The 25,694-nt window shown below is 40.9% G+C and overlaps 1 protein-coding gene and 1 pseudogene across 1 annotated transcript; both read right to left on the bottom strand.

Annotated features, from left to right (window-relative positions):
* Positions 1–6,682: 6,682 nt before the first annotated feature.
* On the bottom strand, positions 6,683–7,648 carry LOC122119877 (olfactory receptor 7G1-like). The gene has a single exon (XM_042693942.1). It carries the CDS (start codon positions 7,646–7,648, stop codon positions 6,683–6,685), a length of 966 nt encoding a protein of 321 aa, XP_042549876.1.
* A 9,764-nt stretch (positions 7,649–17,412) lies between these two features.
* Positions 17,413–24,541, bottom strand: LOC122119876 (annotated as a pseudogene).
* Between the last annotated feature and the right edge of the window lie 1,153 nt (positions 24,542–25,694).

The following is a 25,694-nucleotide window of genomic DNA, read 5'->3' as shown; positions in this document are numbered from 1 at the left end:
CAGCAGCAGCTATATTGGCAACGGCCATCCCAGCGGCAGCAGCATCTTCACAATAGTTGCTATGGTGACGATGGTGTCACAAGCAGCCAGCAGACCCAACGGCCCAGGGAGCTCTCACCGCTGTTTGGGATCCCAAGCAATCATCAGCTCACACATGATGGCTTCTCCAGGCTTCACAGAGGATTGGGGAGCTCAGTGCAAGGCACACCAAAGTTTTTGACAGGGCCTAATAGCGGTTGTTCTGGTGACATGATGACCCACGCAACTTCCAGCTTCAAGCAACTTTATTCTCTTTGTTGTTGTAAAGGTGACATACAGAGATATGACAGCTGCATAAGTCAGGTGATGAGTCCATTTCCTTTTGTACAGCATCATCCCTTCCCTCACTCCCAGTCTGTTCCTCCTGTCTCCACCTGCAAGTTGTAAAGTTCACTTTGAACACAGTGTCCAATGAGCACCAATATTGCACCGTTTTCCCTTGAGTTCTCTGCTTCCACTGACCTCCTAAAGATACACAAAGAAACCAGAAAAGAAAGAAAACAGAAGAAACAACTAGGAAAAGAAAGTAAAACAAAATAAGCAGCCATAGTGACTCCTAATCCTCTCGCAGAGATCACTGCAATAGAAATTTTGGTTCATCTGGTTCCATAAAAACACATGCACAAATAATTGAGATTGTACAGTCAATGTTCCTTTTCCTTTAGACAACATTTTATTTTAAACTGTTTTCCTTATTAAATACTCTCAGCAAAGAGGAATTTGAGAGATCACACCAATGTGTGGTGGGGCTAAATACATACTCATCACCAGTGCTGCTTGTTATGGAAAATTTCAAAGTAGAGAGAATGCAATGAAACATTGTTCATTGTTTACCTCTTATGTGGCTGAAACTTTACCATCCGAACTTAATATGATACACTGGCCTGTCTATAGGCATAGGGAAGGACTTACAAGGCTGCTAGCATTCCATGGTCCCTGATTGATCTGTAGGACTCCTTTCTGCTGTTAGCTTCATTTTTTCAGATTTATCTTAGCACCTTCAATGCAGCTGTAGGCACTTAAAAAACTTCTTTGGCTACCAGATGTACCAGTACATTTTATAGTAAATTGCTAAATTGCTATAGACTGGATTAATTAAAAAAAATCAGTTTTCTCATAGTACTTGAGGCTGAAAGGCCAAGATCAAGGAAGGGTTATTTTCTTCTGAGGCAGAGGGACTCAGTGGTCCCCACACCATGAACATTGACTCTGTCTGGGTTTTTAGGTATTGCTTTAGCTCCTGTGAGTTGAGCTTTGCTCAGATCTTCTAGTCCTGTATTCTCCAATGGGTCAATATATACAGCTTCTCAATATTTTCATTGTGTTTAGGGACAATCCTTATTTTTTTTTAGGGACAATCCTTATTAAAGGATGTGGAAAATCAGAATTCAGGAGGTGGATGATTCTTTTATCTTTACAAATTACTCATCCACGTAAATAATACTTGTTCCTTCCTTCCTTTCACTAGTTTGTGTAGAAGCTACCTTTTATAATTTGATTCCATTGTTGTGTGTGTGTGTGTGTGTGTGTGTGTAAGAGACAGTACTAAGGCTTTAAGTCAGGGCTTCACCAAGTTGCTTAGCTTTTCCTGCTCAAGGTTAATGCTCTACTACTTCATTCATGTGCTACTACTGGGTTTTTGCTGGCTAATTGGAGATCATAGTCTCTCAGATTTGTCTGTGTTCCTGGATGGCTGAGAACTTTGATCCTCAGATCTCAGCTTCCTGAGTAGCTTGGATTACAGGTGTGAACAACTGGTACCTAGCCAGCTTTGTTTCACAGACAAAGCAAGACACTTCTATAGCTTATCTTCAGTTTATGTATAGAAATATAATCTTTTGTTAGAAACAATAGCAAGAAACAAAAAACCACTTGTGTCCCTATCTTGGGGCTCATTTCACCTAACATCATCTTCTCTGGTCATATGTACATAACTTTTGACCTTTTCTGTTTGTCCCAGACATATACTAGTTATTGCAAGTAAGTGAAACCTTGGGACCTATGTTTCTTTGGGCCTGGCTTACTTCACTTAATGTAATTTTTTCCAAGTCTTTCCATTTCCTAACAAATGGGGCAATGTCACTCTTTCTGATGGAGGCATAGAAGATTTTGTTTCTTTGTATGTTCCTCCCCCCTGCTTTTACTGTATTTGATGTCGGTGCTCTGAATCTTGTATATACACTTCTCTAATTTGGGGAGGGGAAGGGAAATAAAAAAATGCTTAAATAGTGATACAGGTTGATCCATTGTAACAATGAGATGTACAAGACACTATGTTGAAAAATGAACTTTACAATTTAGGGGGGTGAGTGCAGTTGTGATGGGAGGGAAGGGATGGTAGGGGAAAACAGAGGAGGAGGCAACAATGCTTGATAGGAAATGTACTCATTACCTTGCTCACATAACTGTAACCCTTCTGTACAGTATGTTTTACAATAAAAATGTATTAAAATAAAAATATCTTTTCTGTTTGTATACAAATATCTTAGAAAGATTATAAAGTGCAAACACAAAATTGTGTTTCACTAAACCCTAATTATTCTGTATATTTATGTTAGTAGAGTTTTGTACACTGCAATAAACAGAGACATATAGGTTAATTCTTTTAACTCTTTTCTAAACTGAATTTTGAAATAACTTCACAGTAGTTCCAGGGTAGGTTTTACTTCACATGAGGTAATGAGTGAGAAATTATGACATTTTGAACTTTCATAAAATTCAATTAATTAAAAGGTAAGTAAGCGGGATTTGGGGTTGTCTGCACTCCTAACATCATGCTGATATTTCAGTCACAACGGGAGTAGATGGTAACTGAGTGGCTAAGATTACAGGCAAAAAACACTTTGAGGGACTCTTGCAAAAGATAAATCTGATAAACACTTTCAGCAAATTAGCAGGATACAATGGCAACATACAAAATCAGTGGCTTCCTTTTTTACCTTCTGTCTTTTATTAATATAGTTTTTTTTTTTTTTTTTTGTCGGTCGTGGGGCTTGAACTCTGGGCCTGGGCGTGGTCCCTCAGCTCTTCAACTCAAGGCGAGCGCTCTACCACTTGAGCTACAGCGCCACTTTCTTTTATTAATATAAATTGATTCTACCATTGGGTTTCCTTGTGATAATGATGTAGATGCAAGGAATATGCTTTGGTCAAATTTACCCCTCTTTCTTTGTTAATGAATATGTTCATGCAGAAATTTTAAAAATTCAGTGCTAGAGGGTTTTTTTTCCCATTACCTAATCAAATTGTGGCACAAAGTTACAGTAATATAACCTACAATGTCCTGGAACAAAAGTAGATGGGTTATTTGAATACAATTCAAGTCCCAGACAGAATTCATACAACTATACTTGATTCATATCAGATTTTTAACAAAATTGCCTCAAATATACATTGGAACAAAACCTATCTTTGACAAATCCCAGGAAAACTGGACACCAATATGTAAGAGACAAATGAGGTCCTCTATCTCCTATGTTCAAATATCACCCCCAAATATGACAAAGACCTTATGATAAGACACATGATGTAAAAATACACATAATTTTATTATAAAGGTGTTGTACAGAAGGGTACTGTTTCATAAGTCAGGTAATGAGTACAATTTTTTCAGACAATGTCACCCCTTCCTTTCCTTTCTCCAAGTTTGTCCCTCCCACCTCTGCCCACAAGTCGCATAGTTCATTTTCTACCTACTGTATTTCATGCCTGCATTGGCTTAACCCTTCATTTCTACACTCCCTTTGCCCATCCCCCAAAGACAAAAAGGAACAATAACAACAACAAAAGGAGAAATAAATGATGCCTCCACCACCATCACCAACAAAATAACCCATGTTTCCATTTCCTCAAATTTGTTTCAATAACTGTTTTAAGTTTTCAACAGAGTTATGCCTTTGGGAACATATGTAACTTTTAAACTACTGAAAAAATATAGGGAAAATACTTCAAGATACAGAAATATGTAACAACTTTCTGAATAAGGTCCCAAGAGCTCAGGGAATAAATACAAAATTAATAAATTAGACCATGTCGAATTAAAAAAAATTAATGTACATCAAAGAAACAATCACCAACCGGATGCCAGTTGCTCACGCCTGTAATCCTAGCTACTCAGGAGGCTGAGATCTGAGCCAGCCCGGGCAGAAAACTCCGTAAGACTCTTATCTCCAATAAACCACTAGAAAGATGAAAGTAGTGCTGTGGCTCAAGCGGTAGAGCTCGCCTTGAGCTGAAGAGTGCAGGGAGAGTGCCCAAGCCCAGAGTTCAAGCCCCACGACCGACAAAAAAAAAAAAAAATAAGAAACAATCACCAGAATGAAGAGGCAATTGACACAGTGAGAGAGAATCCTTACCAACTATTCGGCTGACCAGGGTCCATCATCTAGAATCTGACAAGTAAAGTCAATAATCTAAACTCCAAAGGAAGAGATAATCTATTAAAGAAATGGAGAACAATGTCATTCTAAAAGAAATGGGGAACAGAATGGAAAACAGTTCTCATAAGATGTACAAATGTCCAATGAATGCATAAAGATACATTAACCATCCTTATCCAGGAAGGAAAGGAAATTCAGAACATAGATTCTGTCTTACCTTTAGGACAGTAGGTAGCATGAAAGAAGAAATAAATGTTGTGGAGGGGAGGGAAGAAGTCATACAGTATAAGTGGGAATACACACACACACACACACACACACACACACACACACACACACACACACACACATATGTATATACATAAAGATCAGTATGAAGATTCCTAAAAAAACTTGAAACTTAATAATGATTCAGCTTAGTACCAATTGGGTATATGCCCACAAAAAGCAAAGTCACCTGCACATCCATATTTACTTTTATCACTATTCACAGGCTAAGTTATGAAACCAGCCTTGGTGCCCAGCCATGGATAAAGGGATCATCCATGGATAAAGGGATTAAAACGTAGGTATATTTTATGCAGTCTTAAATAACATTGTGCTATTTATGTGAAAATGGGTTGAATTAATGAATGTCACGTTAAGTGAAGTAAGCCAGGCTCACAGAGTGTGTTTCACATGGTTTCTTCTAGTCTGGTCTCAAGTGGGAAGTATGTAATAAATGGACCACTGGGGATGTGGAGGGACAGTGAGGACATAGTGGACAAGGACGAGAAATAGAAGTGGTGAATATCATCAAGGTCCTTTACGTAAATGGATGGAATTGTCATCATAAAACAACTCTTGTAGAATAAAATAAGCTCACTATCACTCCAAACATTGAAATCAGATGACCATTTTTAATAAAAGAAATAACATGAATAGGAGAAAAATAACGTGAGAAGGATGTAGATCCTTCTCATCCCTGAGAGAAGTTATTCATTACCTTCATCCATGACGACTAAATTGTATGAAGGTTAAATGAAAGTAAATGTGTGTAATTTTAAAGCATATACAAGTGAATGATATATTAATTCCAATGAAATTGCTGTTTTCTTTAGAAAAATAATCTCTGTACAATACTGACAAAACCAGGGTACATTCATTCCATTTCTCTCTGTTTGGATTTTCTGTAAGTTCCCCATAGTTTAAACATTCCATGCAAAGATCATATGTGATCATCTAAATTTAATGTTCAGTGGTATTAAATTTCCAGTTGTTTTCTATGCAAAGACCAAATGATCTTACTTCAATTGAATGTGGCATCATGGTAGATCTTATTCACAAGCAAGGAACATTAAGCTAAGGAAGTATCTTTTTTTTTTTTTTTTGGTGGGGGTGCACTAGCTAAATCAAGTCTCAGTTTTCTCCATGTGATTCTGAAGCAAAGACTATCACAGTGAACCAATCAGTTTCCAACATCTGCAGTCATACCTGCCCCTGAGACTCTCATTAGTAAACACCCAGAGACTGTTACCTCATGTATTGTTCATGAAGCTTATATGAGCTGATATTACAAGTCCTAGTGAACAATGATGATTATAATTCATTACCATTAATTAGTATTAATTATTAGGCTTTATTATAATTTAAATAACTATACATAATATAGAATAAGTATAGATTATTATAATTAGTGTATTATTAATTATTAATTGGTATTAATATATTATTTTCTCACTATGGTGGAGATACGGCATATTTCTCTTTGAGAACCGAAAAGGCCTTTACTAAGAAATTAGGCTTATCTCAAGGCACCCAGATAATTTGGGAAATGATAAAAACAAGTTGTGTGGATACAAAAAGACCTCATAAGACAAAGTTTTGCAGAGAACATACCAGTCAGTACTTGAGCATAAGAATTTAATCCCCTTGAGATTTCCCAAAGAAATGTAGTCCAATGTGTACTTATCTATATTATCAGCCGAATCAAGACTCTAGACAGGACTTTGGCATTGATGAAAACATATCTATACTCTGGCCACCTTTAAAATTTCTTCTTTATTCATAGATCTATGATGTTTTATTAAACAATAACAACAAAAGAAATTCCCATTGCAGATTCTGAGCTCACTTATGAAACTAGGAAGACAAAGAGTAAAACCAGATTTAAATCACAAACTGAACTGTAATACATTACCATAGGATTTAGACATTTTGGGGGCGGGGAGCTTGGTGATGGGCCCTTCAAGGTCTTCTGGCTCTATGGTATTTATGCATTTTCATTATTCTTGAAACCCAAAAGCTGATACAGTCAGAGCAGAAAGCTTTCCAAAGAGGAGATGCCTCAAGGCCTCTTTTATCTCTCTGTTCCTCAAACTATAGATAAAGGGGTTCAGCATTTGAGGGACCACAACATACATCATGGAGGCCACCACATTCTTAGTGGCAGAATCAGCCACTTTGGAGCTCATGTACAACCCAAAAGCTGTCCCATAGAATAAGGAGACCACGGAGAGATGAGACCCACAGGTGGAAAAGGCTTTGTATCTCCCCTTCATTGTGGGGATCCTCAAAATAGAGGAGACAATCTGGGCATAAGATAAAATAATCCCAGAGAGGGGGATACCAGCAAATACACTAGTTGCCACATAGACAAGGATGCTATTAATGGAAGTGTCAGAACAGGCCATGTTCATAACCTGGACAAGCTCACAGAAGAAGTGGGGGATTTTAAGGTCAGTGCAGAAGGACAGTCTCAATAGTATGAGACTGTGGAGCAAGGCATTCGTGGTAATGATAAGCAGGGACATTATTACTATCAGGACACAGAGGTGGGGATGCATGATGGCTGCGTACCTCAGGGGGTGACAAATGGCTACATAGCGATCATAAGCCATGGCTGTAAGGAGACAACTTTCTAAACCACCAAAAATCAAGATAAAGCAGACCTGGGCAAGGCATCCAGCGAAGGAGATGCTGTGGTCCTGGGCCTGGATGTTCATCAGCACCTTTGGGATGGTGGTGGTACTGGTACAGATGTCTGTGAGGGAGAGATTGGTGAGGAAGATGTACATGGGGGTGTGAAGGTGAGTGTCAGAGCTGACAGCCAGGATGATGAGCAGGTTGCCCAGGATGGTGATGAGATATATGGACATAAACAGGCTGAAGATGAGAGGCTGGAATTCTGGATCATCTGTCAGTCCCACGAGGAAGAATCTAGCAATAGCAGTTTGGTTTGTGGGCTGCATATTCCACCTGGAAATCCCTGGAATAGATGAGGTGAAAAAACATGGGAGTCAAACATGCTACTTGTTGGACAGAGATCAGGAGACTCACAGTTCCAGGGAAACAAACACAGAAAAATATACTAAGAATCCACCTCAACTAAGAATCCAGGCGTTATAGCTCACACCTGTAATCCTAGCTACTCAGATGGCTGAGTTCTGAGAATGATGGTTCAAAGCCAACCCAGGCAACAATGTCTATGGGACTCATCACCAATTAAAAAAAAATACAGAAATGGAGCTATGGCCCAAGTGATATACTGCCAGTCTTTAGCAAGAAAGCATTCCATTAATTCAAACCTCAGGAATAGCACATAAAAAGGAAGAGAAGGGGAAGATTATCATTCAGCAGCTAAAACAGGTGCTGTGCTTGTGGAGAATGAAAGCCAGCAGAATGAGAATTGGTAAATGCTAATGTCAATACCAAGAGAATTTGTCTATACACAGTAGATCAGGAGAGGTCAGGTAACTTGAGTCTAATCATTAACTCTCATAACCCTCACCCCCATTTCTAAGGCATTGATCAGGGCCTATCACTTATCTGGCTGCTTTCAGTCTGGTGAGAAGCCACCTCTCACCAGGACGTGGAAGATGGGAGCTCTGACCTCAGGGCAGGGTGACAAAGGACTTAAGTCCTGCTCAGGAAGGCTCCTGGCCTGGCTGAGGCTTAGGGTCTGCTTCCTTACTGGGCAGGGCTGTGCAGGGAAGGAGGGAGGCAGGCCAACTCCTCCAGCCTCTGCAGCCCTCCTGCTCAATATCCAAAGCATCTCATTATACAACTACTTCACTGTCATTCTAGTCCCAGGAAAGCATGTCCTTGTAGACTGTGGGCACAGCAGTGAGGAGGCAGCAGTGAGGAGTGAGTGATCCCTTGAGCCCTGAGGCCAAGCATGGGACATCCACATCTGTGTGTTACATCTTCCCACTGCATTTCTTGAATCTTGAGTGTACTGTCTGTGATGATTGCCCAGTTGGCTTGAACTATGTACTCCATGTAGACTTCACCTCCAACGTGGCCCACTTCCATCTTCCATTTGCTGAGATTTAAATCTTGCAAATGGCCATGTTTGTTGCTTTCTAGTTCACCCAGAATATTCCAAGGTTCATTTTTTTGAATAAGGCAATTGTAAAAAAGCCTCTTGGTAGACTTAGATGATATGAAAACTTTACAACACCATCCAAAGTACAACTGCACTAACCTCACTGATGATTTGTTGGGTGAATTTGTGACTTACCAGTGTCAGATCACACTTCTAATCCTAGCTACTCATAAGGCTGAGATCTAAGGATTGTAATTCAAACTCATCCTAGGCAGAAAAATCACCAAGACTCTTTTCAATTAACCACCCAGAAGCCAGCAGTAGAACTCTGGCTCTAGTTGGTAGAGTGACAGCCTTGAAGCTAAGAGGCAGTTCCTAGGTCCTGGTTTAAGTCCTATTAACAAACACAGGCACATCCAGAAGCATACATAGTGTCAGAAAATCAGTAATATGAATCAAGGAGTACAAATTTGGCTGATGAGGGGTGAAGGGGAATTTTGTTTGTGTCAGAGAAGAAATCAGGTCAAATTCCTTTTGCACTGAACTTGGAGAAAAATAACAATGGTGAAAATTTTGGGAGAGTTCTTTGTACTCGGAAATCTTACTTTAAGAGTTTGCTATAAAGAAATAAGAGATGGGAGCACATTTCACAAATTATGAAAAATCCAGAAAGGGTTTTGTTGTTGTTGTTGTTGTTGCCAGTCTGGGGATTGAAGTCAGGGTGTGGGCACTGTCTTTGAGCTTCTTTTGCTCAAGTCTAGAACTCTACAACTTGAACCTCAGTGCCACTTCTGGCCTTTTCTGTTTATGTGGTGTTGAGGTATCAAACCCAAGACTTCATGCATGCTAGGAAAGCATTCCAGTAACTCATACTCCCAGCCCAGAAATGGTTTTAATAGATGGAAACTCATATGCATGGGATATTGAATGCTATTTGAAATAAATCAATCCAATGGGAAACTGAGCATCGAGAAAAGAGAATTCCCAGAACAATCACCTTAGTGTGATAAAAATGCATGAAACCTGTACACAAGAGGTAGGGTTAGAATTGCATGCATTCACAACTGTATCCAAACTGTGAATTGTCAAGAAAAAAGAGGGAAGATCATCTTGAGTTCATTTAGTGTTTTAACTTTATCAATCATTTATCACTAAATAGAAAATTCAACCAGCCACTTACAGTGTGTGTGTTTTAAGATTCAGGAAATTAGTCAAAAAAATTCACTAAGGGAATGTTTTGCCATTCATCTTGGAGATTGATGCCAAAATCTGAAAAGATGATCCAATAAAGGACATGGAAAAATCAACAGGAAAAAGAGCAAGAAAGGAGAAGAGGAGGAATAGTAAGAAGAGGAAGAAAGGAAGCAAGGAGAATAAAACATAGAAGAAAAATGAGGCTGATATGGAATGAGAGACAAAGACAGGGAGAGTCAGTAAACAAGGAGGAGAAAAAAGAAACAAAGTGGAAGAAGGAATAGGAGAAGAAAGAGAAAGAAAGAATTGAGTGGAAGGATGAAAAACGCAGACAATGAGGATGAGGAGAATGCAAAGATGAGCTCAAATATGATGGAGGACACTGTTTATAATCCCAGCCCCAGCTTGATACTCTATCCTTTTAATTGTCTACTAACCAATTTTGGAAGTACACCTTCAAGGAAGACACCCACGGGGAATACCAGGAGATGTTTATGTGTCACAGAAGTTTCACATCATCCAACACCCTCCTTGAGGCCCCTCCTTCGAGCATGTCCCCCTGTCCTGGTGCCTTGGAGGTGGATTACTTCCTCCAAGCTAGGCCTCAGTGGTGAGTGGTCCATGTCTTGGCTGCACATAATTACAGATCCAATGAAGACATGAGAGAGCAATAGGTATTCTCCGCCTCCGCCTCCGCCTCCGCCTCCTCCGCCTCCGCCTCCTCCTCCTCCTCTTCCCCCTCCCCCTCCTCCCCCTCCCCCTCCTTCTTCTTCTATTGTACTGGTCTGGGGCTTGAACTCAGGGAGGGCCTGGGCCTTGTCCCTGAGCTTTTCTTTTTTACTACCACCTGAGCCACAAGTGCACTTCTGACTTTTTGGTGGTTCATTGGAGATAAGAATCTCATGGACTTTCCTGCCTAGTTTTAAACCTGGTGTCTCAGATCTGAGCTTACAGAGTAACTGGGGTTACAGGTATAAGCTACTGCCAACTTACTAAGTTTCATTTTTTCCCACTTAAACCTGGTTCCTCCTTGAATGTGAATTGGCCATTTTTGAAGACCCAGGAGTCACACACCAACTTTCATCTTCTCACTAAAGGGATGGAAAAGGGGCTGATCCAATTCTTGAACATCCTAAAATGTCAAGTCTAACCCTTCTGTACCACAAGAGAGATAATAAAAGAGAACATGTAGTAAAATTGTTCATTGTGGATGTGTGTGACATGAAGATTTAAAGACAATGCGGGAACTGAGCAGTTCAACACTTCATTCAACCTCACCTCAACTTATCTAGTTCCATTTCCATATGTGTACATTGAGTATTGAGACTATATTCACCCACCCTTCCTGTCTGCGTTCATCTTTCTCACTCCCCCAAAACCCCATTACTCCATTAACACTTCTTACAATGAATGAATGTTCATGGACCAGTACTCAGGAACAGGAGGGAAAGAGAAGGCTGTCATCTCATGTGGAAACACAGCCAGACTTCCCTTTTCAGTTTCTTCTCAGCTCCCCTTTATCTGGGTACTGTTTCAAGGAGTCTTAAAATCTACTGCCATACAAAGAACTTCAGAGACTTTCTTTATGGGCATTTCCAGGACCAAAGGGGCAAAAATAATAGTTGTCAACCCATTTGTCACTGAGAAACATCTGGGCTGATTCCGTTGTCTTGGCTATGGTAAACAGTTCTCAGCCTCCACAGTAGTCAGAATTTCAGGGGTGAGCCACATAGGGGAAGATGTAGGTGCTTAGAGCTATAAACTTTCTTCTTAGCACTATTATTCCTGTATCCCAAAGGTTAATGTGAATTGTATATATTTATTATTTTTATGTGGTTGTAGAAAAAGGTTCTCCATGTCACTTTATGAGTACAATGCATCTTGACCAATATCACCTCCCATCCTTCTCCTTTGTCTCACCCTATCCCACCAATCCCCTGAATTTATCTAGTTCCATTTCCATGTGTGTACATTGAGTATTTGCCCACCTTTCCTGTCTGCATTCATTTTTCTGACTCCCCCAAAGCCCTATTACTCTATTAACACTTTTCTACAAAAATAGCAATGTCAATCCTAAAAATAAAACAATCACAGAAGACTCCATATGACTACAGCAGTCCTAACCAAAAATGAGCATTACTGAGTATCACAATATCTGACTTCAGGTTATAAAACAGAGCTATGGTGACAAAAATAGAATTGTATTGTCATAAAAAACATACAAGTATGCCAATGTGATGTGATATCAATGAATGGAAGAGAATAACCTGGAAATAAACACACCCAGCTATAGCTAATGACCTACATTGGAATAACACCATCATAGGCTCTGTGTAGGATTTGCCTTTTACTTGGACCAGATATTAATTATACAGATGATACCCAGCTTCTCATTTTTAACTGATAATTTTGTAAATTATGATGGTATAAAGCAGAGCACAATCTGCACAAACAGTGCTAGACATTTAGAATTTCAACTTTTCCCTAGGCTATCTTTAAATGCTTGCTGACCAGAAACAGTGAGCAGGATCTTCCAATCAGCCATGGGGTTCCAGGACATATGATATGTACGCCATTGTGTGCTGCCTGTATGTTTAGTGGGTTAGGTGTGCATTAAAGGCATTCTTGGGGCTGGGAAGGTGGCTCAATGGTAGAGCGCTTGCCTTGTATGCATGAGGCCCTGGGTGGATTCATCAGCACCACAAAAGCAAGAAGAAAAAAGCCGGAAGTGGTGCTGTGGCTCAAGTGGTAGAGCATTAGCCTTGAGCTGAAGAGCTAAGGGACAGCGCCCAGGCCCAGAGTTCATGCCCCAGGACCGGACCCCCCCCCCCAAAAAAAAAGGCATTCTTGGTTGCAATATTTGCAACTTACAGAGTGTTTTTGAGTATATAATCCTATTGTAATTCAAGACACATTTAGTAAACAAAGATGTTAAACCCCTTGCCTTTAAATTGCTTCAAGTTTCATTATAGATATTGTGAGGTCTGCACTCTGGCTTGCAGGTTGAAGTGGACTCGATATTGAAGTTTTTTCTTGGTGGAACTGAGTGATTTGGCTTAAGGTTGAGGAGATTATAGTAGCCTTCTATGGATATCTTATCAGAGAACTGAGACTACAAATTGAGAACTCAGGTGCAACACTTCTCAAAGGACAGATGGCTGTGTGATTAAGTTTGTATGTGTCACAAGGTGGAGAAACCCAAGAAGTCATTGCTCATGACAAATGTCAGGCAAGTGTGGTTAAAAGGTGAAATCCTAATAAGGCTTTTATGATTGATAAAAGGACAGGCTGTATGCACTGGCTCAGGCCTGTAATCCCAGATAACTTCAGGAAGCAGAGATAAGATGTTTGCCATTTGAATCCATCCTAGACAAAATAGTAGTAGTAGTAGTAGTAGTAATAATAATAATAATAATGGGATTTTATTTTTGTAATGCTTTGTAAAAGATAAACAGGGCACCAGTGACTCACACCTACAAACCTTGCTACTCAGGAGGTTGAAGTGTGAGGATCACAGTTTAAAGCTAGGCTAGACAGAAAAGTCTGAGACTCTTATCTATAATTAACAACAAAAAGCCAGAAGTAAAGCTATGCCTCAAGTGGTAGAACACTATCCTTAAGCAAAAATGCTCAGTAACAGTGCCCAGACCCTGAGTTCAAGCCTCATGGATGACAAAATATTTAACAGACCTCAGGACCAATAGAATAGAATTGAAAACCCAGAAATGAACCCACAGACCTATAGCCATCTAATCTTCAATAAGGGAGCTAAAGAATAGAATGGAAGAAAGACAACCTCTTCAGTAAATGGTGCTGGCAAAATTGGTTAATCACTTGTAGAAAACTAAATCTAGATCCTTATATATCACCCTGCACCAGAATCAACTCCAAATGGATCAAAGACCTCGGAATCAAAGCAGACACTCTGAAAACATTACAGGATAGAATAGGGGAAACTATAGGTCTCCTCGAACCAGGCCAAATTTTCTTAATAGAGACCCAGAAACACAACAAATCAAAGAAAGGTTGGACAAATGGGATTGCATGAAATTGCAGAGCTTCTACATGGGAAAGGACATAGCTAGCAAGATCAATAGAAAGCCCATGGATTGGGAGAAGATCTTCACTAGCCATACAACAGACAAGAGTCTCATATCTAAAATATACTTAGAACTCAAAAAATTAAATCCCCCAACAACAAATCCTCAAAGAAACAACTGCTCAAAAAATAACTGGGCTAAAGACTTAAAGAGAAACTTCTCTGAAGAGGAAAGAAGGATGGCCAATAGACACATGAAGAAATGTTCAACCTCCCTATCCATAAAAGAAATGCATAGCAAAACAACATTGAGATACCACCTCACCCCAGTTAGAATGGCTATAATCAAGAACTTTAATAATAACAGATGTTGGAGGGGATGTGGACAGAAGGGAACCTTACTGCATTGTTGGGGGTGGGGTGTAAACTTGTTCAGCCACTTTGGAAAGTAGTATGGAGGTTCCTCAAAAGACTCCACATAGAGCTCCCCTATGACCCAGCAATCCCACTTTTGGGCATTTACCCAAATGATCACAAACAAGACCATACTAAAGCTACTAGCACAACTATATTTATTGCAGTAGTATTTACCATAGCTAAGATATGGAACCAACCCAGATGCCCCTCAGTAGATGAATGGATTGAGAAAATGTGGTACATATACACAATGGAATTCTATGCCTCCATCAGAAAGAATGACATTGCCCCATTTGTTAGGAAATGGAAAGACCTGGAAAAAATTGCAATAAGTGAAGTAAGCCAGACCCAAAGAAACATAGGTCCCATGGTTTCCCTTATTTGCAATAACTGGTACATGTCTGAGACAATCAGAAAAGGTCAGATAAGTTGATGTTGGGAGAAATAAACGCCAAGGTAAGGACTCAATTTTTTTTTCTTGCTATTGTTTCAAACAAATTTATAAGATATTTCTTTGTTGCTTTGTATGTCCCTCCCCCACAGTATAACCCCTGTTTTCACTGTATTTTATGTTGGTATAATTTGTGTAGGAGAAGGGAAAAAACAAATTGTTTAAACAGGGATACAGGTGGACCCACTGCAACAATGAGATGTACAAGACGTTATGTCGAAAAATGAACTTTACAACTTTGACGTGGGGGGAGAGGGGGTCCGCGGAGGTGGGGAAGATGGGGAGGGATGGTAAGGGGAAACAAAGGAGGAGGCAAAAATGCTTGATAAGAAATGCACTTATTACCTTGCCCATGTAATTGTAACCCCTCTGTATGGTATTTTCACAATAATAAAAATAAAAGAATGCTTGGTGTGGTAGAGTGCATTTAAAAATCCCATCTCTAACGAGAGCAGTAGGAAGATTATGTTCATGTCCCATCCTAGGAAATAGCAAGAACTTTTCTGAAAAAAAAGCAAAAACAGGGTTAGAGGCAGGGCTCTAGAGGTAGAGGATTTGCTTAACATGGGCAAAACCCAGAATTTAAAGCCAAGTACCATCTCCCCATAAAGGAAGGAAGGAAGGAAGGGAGGAAGGAAGGAAGGAAGGAAGGAAGGAAGGAAGGAAGGAAGGAAGGAAGGAAGGAAGGGAAATGAAAGAAAAGAGTAAAGAAGCAAAGAAGAAAACAAAAAAGAAAGATTCCATTACAAAATGACATGATCTATTGTTCTTTTTGGAAAATAAAAAAAACACAATGTTAAATTTATTTTAAATGACTTGGGCAATCCACAGGTCGAATTAAATTTATTTATAATGACTCAGGCAATCCACAGGCATAATTACAGCCAAAACCTAACAGAAAATATCCTACCCTTGAAAAGGAAACCAAGAGGGCAGTACTAGGATGATGACCTTTGTTTTATGAGCTCATTTGGCCAACTTCAGTCACACAGTACAAAAAATACATTTACTCCTCAAGTATACTAGTTATGTTCATAAAGACATTGCTCTATGGATCATTTGATGGGTAATGGCTGGAAGATGAATGTTGTAATTGAAAAGATAGAGTGACATATAATCATGAATGGGAAGATAGCACACCAGTAACTAAGATGCATAAGGTAATAATTTGTCTTTTAGGCCATGATGATGTTTACTGCTCACCAGTAATAGAATGAAAAAAGGACGAATGGAAAATCAGAGGTCTTCTGTGCCTCAAACCACAAATTAATAGAGAAGGGTGTTTGGATAAAGAAAGGAAAAATAAACAACATAAAGAATAAGAAAGTAGTGTTTGGGGGAGGGAAAAACCACTTGGCCTGAAACAACTCTGGTTGAGCACTAGTGGCTCAGATTGTAACCCTAGTTACCCATCTTCTAAAGTTTCCACCACCACTGCATAGAACTACAGACTGTGGAGCAAGTCTTGAATACGACATTAAGAACCTTTCAAGACCCAAACAATAGAAGTTCTAAAATGAAGTAATATTCGCACATGAAACCATCATCATCATCATCATCATCATCATCATCATCATCATCATCATCATCATCATCCTCATCATCAAAACTACTAAAACTGGGGCTCAGTGGTAGAGTGCTTGCCTTGTATGAATGAGGCCCTGGGTTCGATTCCTCAGCACTATGTAAGCAGAAAAAGCCAGAAGTGGTGCTGTGGCTCAAGTAATAGAGTGCTAGCCTTGAGCTGAAGAGCTGAGAGACAGCGCCCAGGCCCAGAGTTCAAGCCCCACAACTGACAAAAAAAAAAAACCCACCAAAACTCACAAGTATTCTTTCAATTCTGAGTGCCTGGTTTTTCACTTTCCTGATGTATAAACCCAAATAACATGACCCAACTACATATTAGGCTGTCATTCTGACCAGCTTCCAAAGTGCTTTCTTGAGTCCCTGAAATGACATCTGTCAAATTAGGATATTCAAATGTCCAATAAAATACACACAAAAAGGATATTAAAAAGAAGATCAACTTACTTGTGTGAATAAATCACAGAGGCTATAAATGGCAGTAAATTAGTATAAATTTGTGACCTTTTCCATAAATAATTACACCCCTTTTCTAGGATTTAACTGTACAAATTTTATCATCAGCATAAAAGAATAAGTACTCTGTTTATTAAATGCACTTTTTGTGAATGTGGATGTGTGCTGGTCCTGGGGCTTGAACTCCGGGCCTTAGTGCTATCTCTGAACCATTTTGCTGAAGGCTGGCACTCTACCACTTGAGCCACAGTTCCACTTCCAACTGGTTGGTGATTTACTGGAGATAAGAGTCTTACAGATGTCCTGCATGGTCTGTATTCTAATAGTGATCCTCAGATATCAACCTTTAGAGTAGCTAGGATTACATGTATAAGCCACAGGTGCCTGGCCACTAAATGAACTTCTGACTTTGAATATCTTCAACATAGCATGAGTTCCCAAAACAGAATCATATTGTAAGCCAAGCATGTGAATGTCAATGATGTTTTCCAAACATAGGCATCTGGTTTTGCTGTTTCTTTGAACCCACAGATCAAAATAGATTACCTTAATATGGATGGCAGGCTGCTTTGCAGGCCAGGAACCAAAGAGGTCTCCTGATGTCCCTGTTCCCCAAACTGTAAATGAAGAGGTTCAGCATGGGGGTGACCATGGTGTTCATCACAGAGGCCACCATCAATTTCCTGTTGGTGTCTGAAATAACTGAACTGAAGTATGTACACAGGCCTGTCCCATAAAACAAGCACACGACAGACAGGTGAGAGCTACAGGTGGAGAAGGTTTTGTATTTCCCATTGGTTGATGGAATTCCAAGAATAGTAGAAACAATTTGGATGCAAGAATAAAGGATCTCTGAGACTGGAATCCCACCAAAGACCACACCAATGAGATAGATGAAGATGTTTTTGTTGGAAGTGTAATCACAGGCAAGCTTAAGGAGTTGAGGAGTGTCAAAGAAGAAACTGGGAATTTCAACATTTGTACAGAAAGTAAGTTTATGACATCATCAAGCAGTGTACCAGGGAATCCAGAAGACTGAGGGATAGTGACAGCAGGCCTAACAAGCCACAGAGGTGGGGGTTCATAATGATGGGGTAGTGTAGAGGGTGACAGATGGCCACCAAGTGGGCATAGGCCATTATTGCCAGCAGCACACTATCCATACATCCAGAAAAGAGCAAAAAGGATACCTGTGTTAGGCATCCAGCATAGCTGATGGATTTGTTGTGTGTCTGGAGGTTCATCAGTATCTTGGGGATGGCAATGGATGTAAAGCAGATGTCAGCCAAGGAGAGGATTGAGAGGAAGAAGTACATGGGAGTGTGGAGGTGGGGATCAGAGCTGACAGCCAAGATGATGACCAGATTTCCAAGCATGGTGATCAGGTACATCGACAGAAACAGCCTAATGAGGATGGGCTGAAGTTCTGGATCATCAGAGAGTCCCAGGAGTAGGAATTGTGATAACCCTGTGTAGTTTTGTGGTTCCGTCAAGTTTGCATACCTTATGGGAAAAACCCACAGATTATTGGGATAAATAAATGAAAAGCCAATCCATGATATCCCTATATTATAAAGTCAATCAGCTCAAAAAAACCTATTCATACGTGAGCATTCAATGTTTTGGAGAAGATGAAAATGAGTCTTCAAAAAGCCACATGATGTAAGCAACACTTGAGACAAGAGAACATGAAACCTTTGAGAAATGTAATCCAGTGCTGATGGATGGTTCTGTTTAATGTGCTTCTGTACCACACCTAGGGTTCTGAGTTATTCACTTCCAGTGCAAAGAAGATGTAAAACAGAAAAGAAAGGTGAGACATAGCAAGAAAAAAAAAAGAAGGAAGAAAAGGAAGGGAGAAGGAAGAAAGAAAAGGAAGGAAGAAGGAAGGAAGGAAGGAAAAAAGGAAGGAAGGAAAGAGGGAGGGAGGGAGGGAGGGAGAGAGGGAGGAAGCAAGGAAGCAAGGAAACAAAGAAACAAAGGAAAAAAGGAAAGGGGGGGAGAGGGAGGAAAGAAGGAAGGAGAGAGAAAGAAAGAAAGAAAGAAAGAAAGAAAGAAAGAAAGAAAGAAAGAAAGAAAGAAAGAAAGAAAGAAAGAAAGAAAGGGAAGAAAGAGGAAGAAAGGTAGGAAAGAAAAAGGAAAGTTTGAGGAAGGGAGGGAAGGAAGGAAGGAAGGAAGGGAGGGAGGGAGGGAGGGAGGAATAGAAGGAGAAAAGGAAGGAGAGGGAGGGAACAAAGGAAAGATGGAAAGAAAGAAGGAAAGACATTGAGATAGAAAAGAAACTAAGGTAGGAAGGAAAAAAGGAAGGAGAGGAGAGGTGAGGAGTAAAGAGGAGAGACTGTAATTTAAAGATGGTCACCAAGTGGTATCTGGCCATCCAGGAAAATGACAGAACTCCCAGAAACAACAATCTCTCTTTGGCCATGATTGCTAGAACTGTCACACAGCAGACCTTGACACATGGGCCCAGCCTCCTGCAGGCAAAGCCCACATGTGAGTTTATCAACCAGCTCCACTCTGACTGCAAAAAAATCCCTGCTCTGAGTGTTGGGCAGACAGGAAAGGGGACATAGAGTGGAACTGTTATTAAGGAATGAAATGTGGGCAGTGTTTCTGTTCTGCCTGCATTTCCACTAGATCCTGGAGTTCACTGATATACAGTTCAAATCCCTGGGGTTTCCGGTGGGTTGGTGTGGCTAAGAACAGAACCTTCTATAAGCAAGTCTGAGTAAGCCTATACATGGTGTGCCTACATAAGACAGAAATGCAAGGCTGAGGATTGTGTCTCCCACAGTCCTGTGACAGGAAATTTCCAGCTATCACTTGCACAAAAGCAGAATCCTTCTTTCTGTTTCCACTTCATGCCTATGTGCACCCACATTACAAGTGAGGGAAGAGAGGCAGAACTTCTCTTATGAATATAAGAAAAAGAATTACATGTCAAGTATAAATCAGTCCACAGAAAAACGCCATGGAATTGCCTATCTTGTAAAAACAGCATATATAGTTCTTTTTAAAAAATAATACAGTCAGTCATTAGTTATCTCTATGATGAATAATATTCAACTACCTAACGGTTCTGTGTGTGTGTGTGTGTGTGTGTGTGTGTGTGTGTGTGTGTGTGTGTGTGTGTGTGAGTGAATCAAAATTAAGAGGAGTTAGGGTAGGGGGGATAGAAGAGGGAGAATGTTGAAAGGGGGGGATGTTGCTTAAGATACATTGTATCTATAAATTGCTTTGTTAAATGGCAATTCATTTGTACAACTAAAGTATAGTAACAATAACTTAGAAAAGAAGTTCGTTTTTTGACACAATGACTTGTACATCTCATTGTTGCAATGGGTCCACCTGTATCCCTATTTAAATGGTTTGCTTTTGCCCTTCCCCTCCACAAATTATACCAACATCAAATACAATGAAAGCAGGGGTTATACCATGGGGGAGGGACGTACAAAGCAACAAAGAAATCATCTTATAAATATGGAAGAAACAATCACAAGAAAGAAAAAAACATTTGAGTCCTTATCTTGGGGTTCATTTCACCTAACATCGACTTATCTGACTTTTTTCTGCTTGTCTCAGACATATCCTAGTTATTGCAAATAAGGGAAACCATGAGACCTATGTTTCTTTGAGCCTGGCTTACTTCACTTAATATGAGTTTTTCCAAGTCTTTCCATTTCTTAACAAATGAGGCAAAGTCATTCTTACTGACGGAGGCATAGAATTCATATATATATGTATATGGATATACATATATATATATTACATTTTCTTAATCCATTCATCTACTAAGGGGCATCTGGGTTGGTTCCATATCTTAGCTATGGTAAATAATGCTGTAATAAACATAGTTGTGCTGGTGGCTGTAGTATGGTCTTGCTTGTGATCATTTGGGTAAATACCCCAAAGTGGGATTGCTGGGTCATAGGGGAGCTCTATGTGCAGTCTTTTGAGGAACCTCCATACTACTTTCCAAAGTGGTTGAACAAGTTTACATTCCTACCAACAATGCAGTAGGGTTCCCTTCTGTCCACATCCCCTCCAGCATCTGTTGTTATTAAAGTTCTTGATTATAGCCATTCTAACTGGGGTGAGGTGGTATCTCAATGTTGTTTTGATTCGCATTTCTTTTATGGCTAGAGAGGTTGAGCATTTCTTCATGTGTCTATTGGCCATCCTTCTTTCCTCTTCAGAGAAGTTTCTCTTTAAGTCTTTAGCCCAGCTATTTATTGGGCAGTTGTTTCTTTGAAGATTTTTTGTTGGGGGACTTAATTTTTTGAGTTCCAGGTATATTTTAGATATGAGGCCTTGTCCGTTGTATGGCTAGTGAAGATCTTTGGTCGGGGGTGTGAGGAATGGGAGTGGGGGGGGGTGGAAGGGAAGAGGGAAGGGATGGGAAGGGGAAACAAAGGAGGAGGCAACAATGCTTGATAAGAAATGTACTCATTACCTTGCCCATGTAATTGTAACCCCTCTGTACGGTATTTTCACAATGAAATTTTTTAAAAAAAAAAAACAGAAAAGAATAGAAAAGAAAATTTCAAGTGAAGGACCTTAAGATATGTAGCACAAGTTTCACAGATCCTAAGTATTTCCAGATATTGTTTTGAGATTTAGTCTTGCCACATAGCCCAGAATGTGCTGTAATTCAGATTACAATAACTCAGGGTGGCCATTACATGTGGAATCTTAATATCACAATCTCCAACATGCTGAAATTCTAGGCATACTCCACCATACCTGGCATTTGCCATGTTTCTTGATGAGGCCCCACTACTTGGTCTAGTCTAGATACCCACATCCTTAATTCAAGTGAGCTTCCTGCTTCAGCTTTCTGATTAGCAGGAATGGATCACCTCACCCAAACAGAGTCACTATTGAAGTTGGTGGTTTATGCAGGAAAAACACAAAATCCTGAGAATAATTTAGTGATTTTTTTTCATTCCATTCTGGTCCAAATTCAAACTTGGTTTCTTTCCAGTATCTATCAGCACACAGTAATAACTACATACAAATGTTGACCTCCAAAAAGGTAAAGAAAAAAAAAGGAAAAAAAACTAGCTGCTGGTGGCTTTTGCCTGTAATCCTAACTACCCAGGAGACTGAGATCACTGTTCAAACCAACCTGGACAAGAAAGTCCATGAGACTCTTATCTCCAATTAACCACAAAATGCCAGAAATGGAGCTGTGTCTCAAGTAATACAGTGGTAGCCTTGAACCAAAGAGCTCAGGGTCAGAGTCCAGCCCATGAGTTCAAGCCCCACTACTGGCACACAAAAAATAATAATAATGCTGACTTCCTATCTTACAATGAGACATGATTTAAAGTTTTATTTTTTTCTTGTGGGGAGGAGAAAGTGTGGTGAGGCAGGTAGAGAGTAATAATCTCCACAAAAAAAATCCCAAGTTCACAGTCTGGGATACTTCCTAGAAAACTATCTTTTCTACCATGATTAATGTCATTCATATCCCCCCCCCCCCCCCCCCCCGCTCCTTATTTTTAAACCAGTCCTGTATGAACTCAGGGCCTAGGTCACTGTCCCTCAGCTTTAAATTTTTTATTGTTATTATAAAGGTGCTGTATATTGGAGTTACAGTTACATAAGTCAGGTAAAGAGTACCTTTCTTTTTAGACAGTATCACCCCTTCCCTTGCTCTTTTCCAGTTTTTCTGATCCTGAGCTTTTCTCTTAAAGGCTAGCACTCTACCACTTAAGCCACAGCTCCACTTCTGATCACCTTCAACATTTTTTTTCTAGGAGATATGAGAGATACCTGCATCCAGCACTGACGATAGAGTGCATTCAATATTGGAAGGGAAAAAAAGAAAAAGAACATAGGAGTCTCACAGCTTCACCATAAAAACATAAACTCCACAGACCTCTGAGTTGAAAACCTTATATACATTATGCCTTCCTGTCTGGCTACTCCCACCATGCTTCTACTCATGAGGAGGAAGAAAGTTTGCCCCATTCTCTTCCACATCCCATGTGTCCTGTAACACTTACTTGCTGCACTGGATCTTTGCTATGATATGATCAGAGAGCATTTATTTGCTGCCCCTACACATTGCTTAGCATGAGCCACTGCAAGCTCAGTGCTTGGGGCTAGCAGAAAGATGTAACCATACATGAGTCTCCATATGCAGATGAAGAACCAAACAGGAGGACATAGTATGATAGTAGGCATGAGGCTGGAAATAGCCAAGTAGCCAATTGGAAGGCAAGAAGGCAGAATGGGTATTTAAAATCGGCTGACCTTGGGGATCAACACACCATGCTGATCATTAGTCATGTTGTTCCTTGTATCCTAATTTCCAAGGACTTTCTATTCTCAATGGAGATATAGACATATAACTATGCAAAGGAGGAAATATGCAATATGTAATTGGGCCTTATTGGTGAATGATGAACATCACTACCCATTATTGGAAGAAGTTTAAAAAAAGTCAAATCAGAGGTATGGTTCACAAATCCTCTCCCATAGACTAGACACTATGAATTAATTCACTGCATTGTTTCAATAGAAAAGCAGTAATTCAACAAGAAGCAGAAATTACCAGGTTATAAGGTATACATGAAGAATTTATTTGAGTGAGGACAACTTACAGAAGTGTTCAGAGGGAGGGGGGACCAAGATGGTGATGGGGCAGTAGGGAACCGCCACAGCTCTCCCCAACCAAAAATAGAATTCAAATTCCAAAGCTTAATCTCCCCAAGAGACCAACAACAACAAAAAGATGAACACCCAGAGAAAAACAGGAGAAAAACAGCAGAAAAAAAAACAAAAAAGAAAGAGAGAAAAATAAGAATTTCAGAACAGAGAAGCACAAAGACCCCTTCCCCAACTTTTACTGTCTGCGCTGCAGCACGCCAAGCTGTGGCTAGCCCAGCACGGGGCTGCCAGAGTCCCGGAGACACAGGCGGTTGTCTGCAGATCACCCACACAGAAGCTGGTACCAGTGTCCACCCGCTGATCGTGACGAACAGAGAAACTTCTGAGCTGGGAGTTTGCACAAAGATCCCACTCCCACCCTTCACTCTCTATCCAAGCAGAGAGGCTCCATCCCGCCAAAGCCTCTCAGTCCCATGGTGGGAACCCCAGAACTACACGGGATGCACACAGAACACTCGAGCAGGTGACCTGCAAGGTACTGGTGCTGATCCAGAGAGCACAAACAGAGACAAACCCCAGCACTCAGAACCTGCATGGAGGCCCCTCCCCTACCCCTCAGGCAGAGGCCAGAGGCCCATCCTGCAGCGCGGACCCGAACAGCATCAACCGAGGCAGAGATAGAGGAGAAACCCCAGCACCCAGAACCTGCATGGAGGCCCCTCCCTCACCCCTTGGCCAGAGGGCCGAGGCCCATCCTGGAACATGACCCAAATAGCATCAACCTAGGCAGAGACAGAGGAGAAACACAAAGAGCAACCACCACCCAGCCCAGCCCACAACCACCTCAACTGAACTCTGATTGCAATGGCAACCAATGACCTACATCACACAGAAACAACAACAAGCTCCAGGGTGAGTACCCTGCAGGGGACAGTGTATCCCTCAAGGGAGACCAGAGATGGTGGGAATCCACAGACCCTGACCCAGGTCCCATACCCCAACACCTGGTCCACAGGACCACCTAACCTGGGAACTGTTCGAGAGCTCTGACAGCCCATGGACCACATACAGCTGGCCAGTCTAGAGCAAGAGTGCCCCTGGAAGGGAGCTTAAATGCCCAAGCCAGGAACAGCACCCCTGGGTCAAAACAGCCAACAGTGGAAAAAAATTTGAACTATGTACTCCAGACTGCATAACCTAGGTGGTATACACAGTAGCACAGGTCCAACTGGCATGTCCCAGGCCAGAGGCCAGGACCAGGCCTGGGGATCTGGTACCTGAGCAACACAACCAACTCCTCCCAACTGAAGTCAGAAGCTGAGCATACGCCTCAGCAGAGGGGGGAAAATAGGGAACTGCACCCTCTGGGAATCATGCCTGTGACAGCAAAAGACCCAGGGGGTTTCAGACAAGAGAACCAGAAGCCCAAACCCCACCAGAACTCGACCCATATATCATAGGCTGGGAATTGGACAACATAGGCCACCAGCACCTGATAATAGTCAGGAGGTCAGGCTGGTAAGGTGGCTCAGCAGTAGAGTGCTTGTCTTGGGTGCATGAGGCCCTGGATCTGATTCCTCAGCACCACAATAAGCAGAAAGGGCCAGAAGTGGTGCTGTGACTCAAATGATAGGGTGCCAGCCTTGAGTTCTAGAGCTGAGGGACAGCACCTAAGCAAAGAGTTCAAGCCCACAACTGGCAAAATAAATAAATAAATAAATAAAAATAAAAACAAAAACCAAAAAAATCAGGAGCCCATAGCAGACTCCAGCAACTGGGAGAGTGCATCCAGCACATCCGATGTCGCCAAGAGCACATGTAGGAGAAAACAGGAGCATTCTAGGCTGCTCAACCTTTCTAAAGGCAGGAACTTGGCTCTCTAGAACAGAGAGCCAAGAACCTTATGTGAGTCAGACCAGCAGCTGGAGGTCGGCCCCCAACAGAATCTAGATCTGGTACAGACTCTCTCTACCAGCACAGAAACAGTAACCAAGCAGACAGACACCTATTGACCAAAACAAAATTGGAGATTAGTCTCCAATAATCCCTGAATCCCCATGCAAAAATCACAAAGAAAAATTACAAGGTTTATCAACACCCAGGATAGCAAGCTATCCCCAAAAGCCAGCAGCCACCCAGGGGAGAGCCCCAGTGGGAGCAAACCATGAATGGAGGACAAAAGCTACTTCCAAGAGATGCTGGAGGCAATGA

The sequence above is a fragment of the Dipodomys spectabilis genome, unplaced genomic scaffold (genome assembly GCF_019054845.1).
Source record: "Dipodomys spectabilis isolate Male_0828 unplaced genomic scaffold, ASM1905484v1 ptg000173l, whole genome shotgun sequence".
Classification (NCBI taxonomy): domain Eukaryota; kingdom Metazoa; phylum Chordata; class Mammalia; order Rodentia; family Heteromyidae; genus Dipodomys; species Dipodomys spectabilis.
Note: the sequence above shows the minus strand (reverse complement) of the source record. Positions and strands in the feature narration are given on the sequence as shown.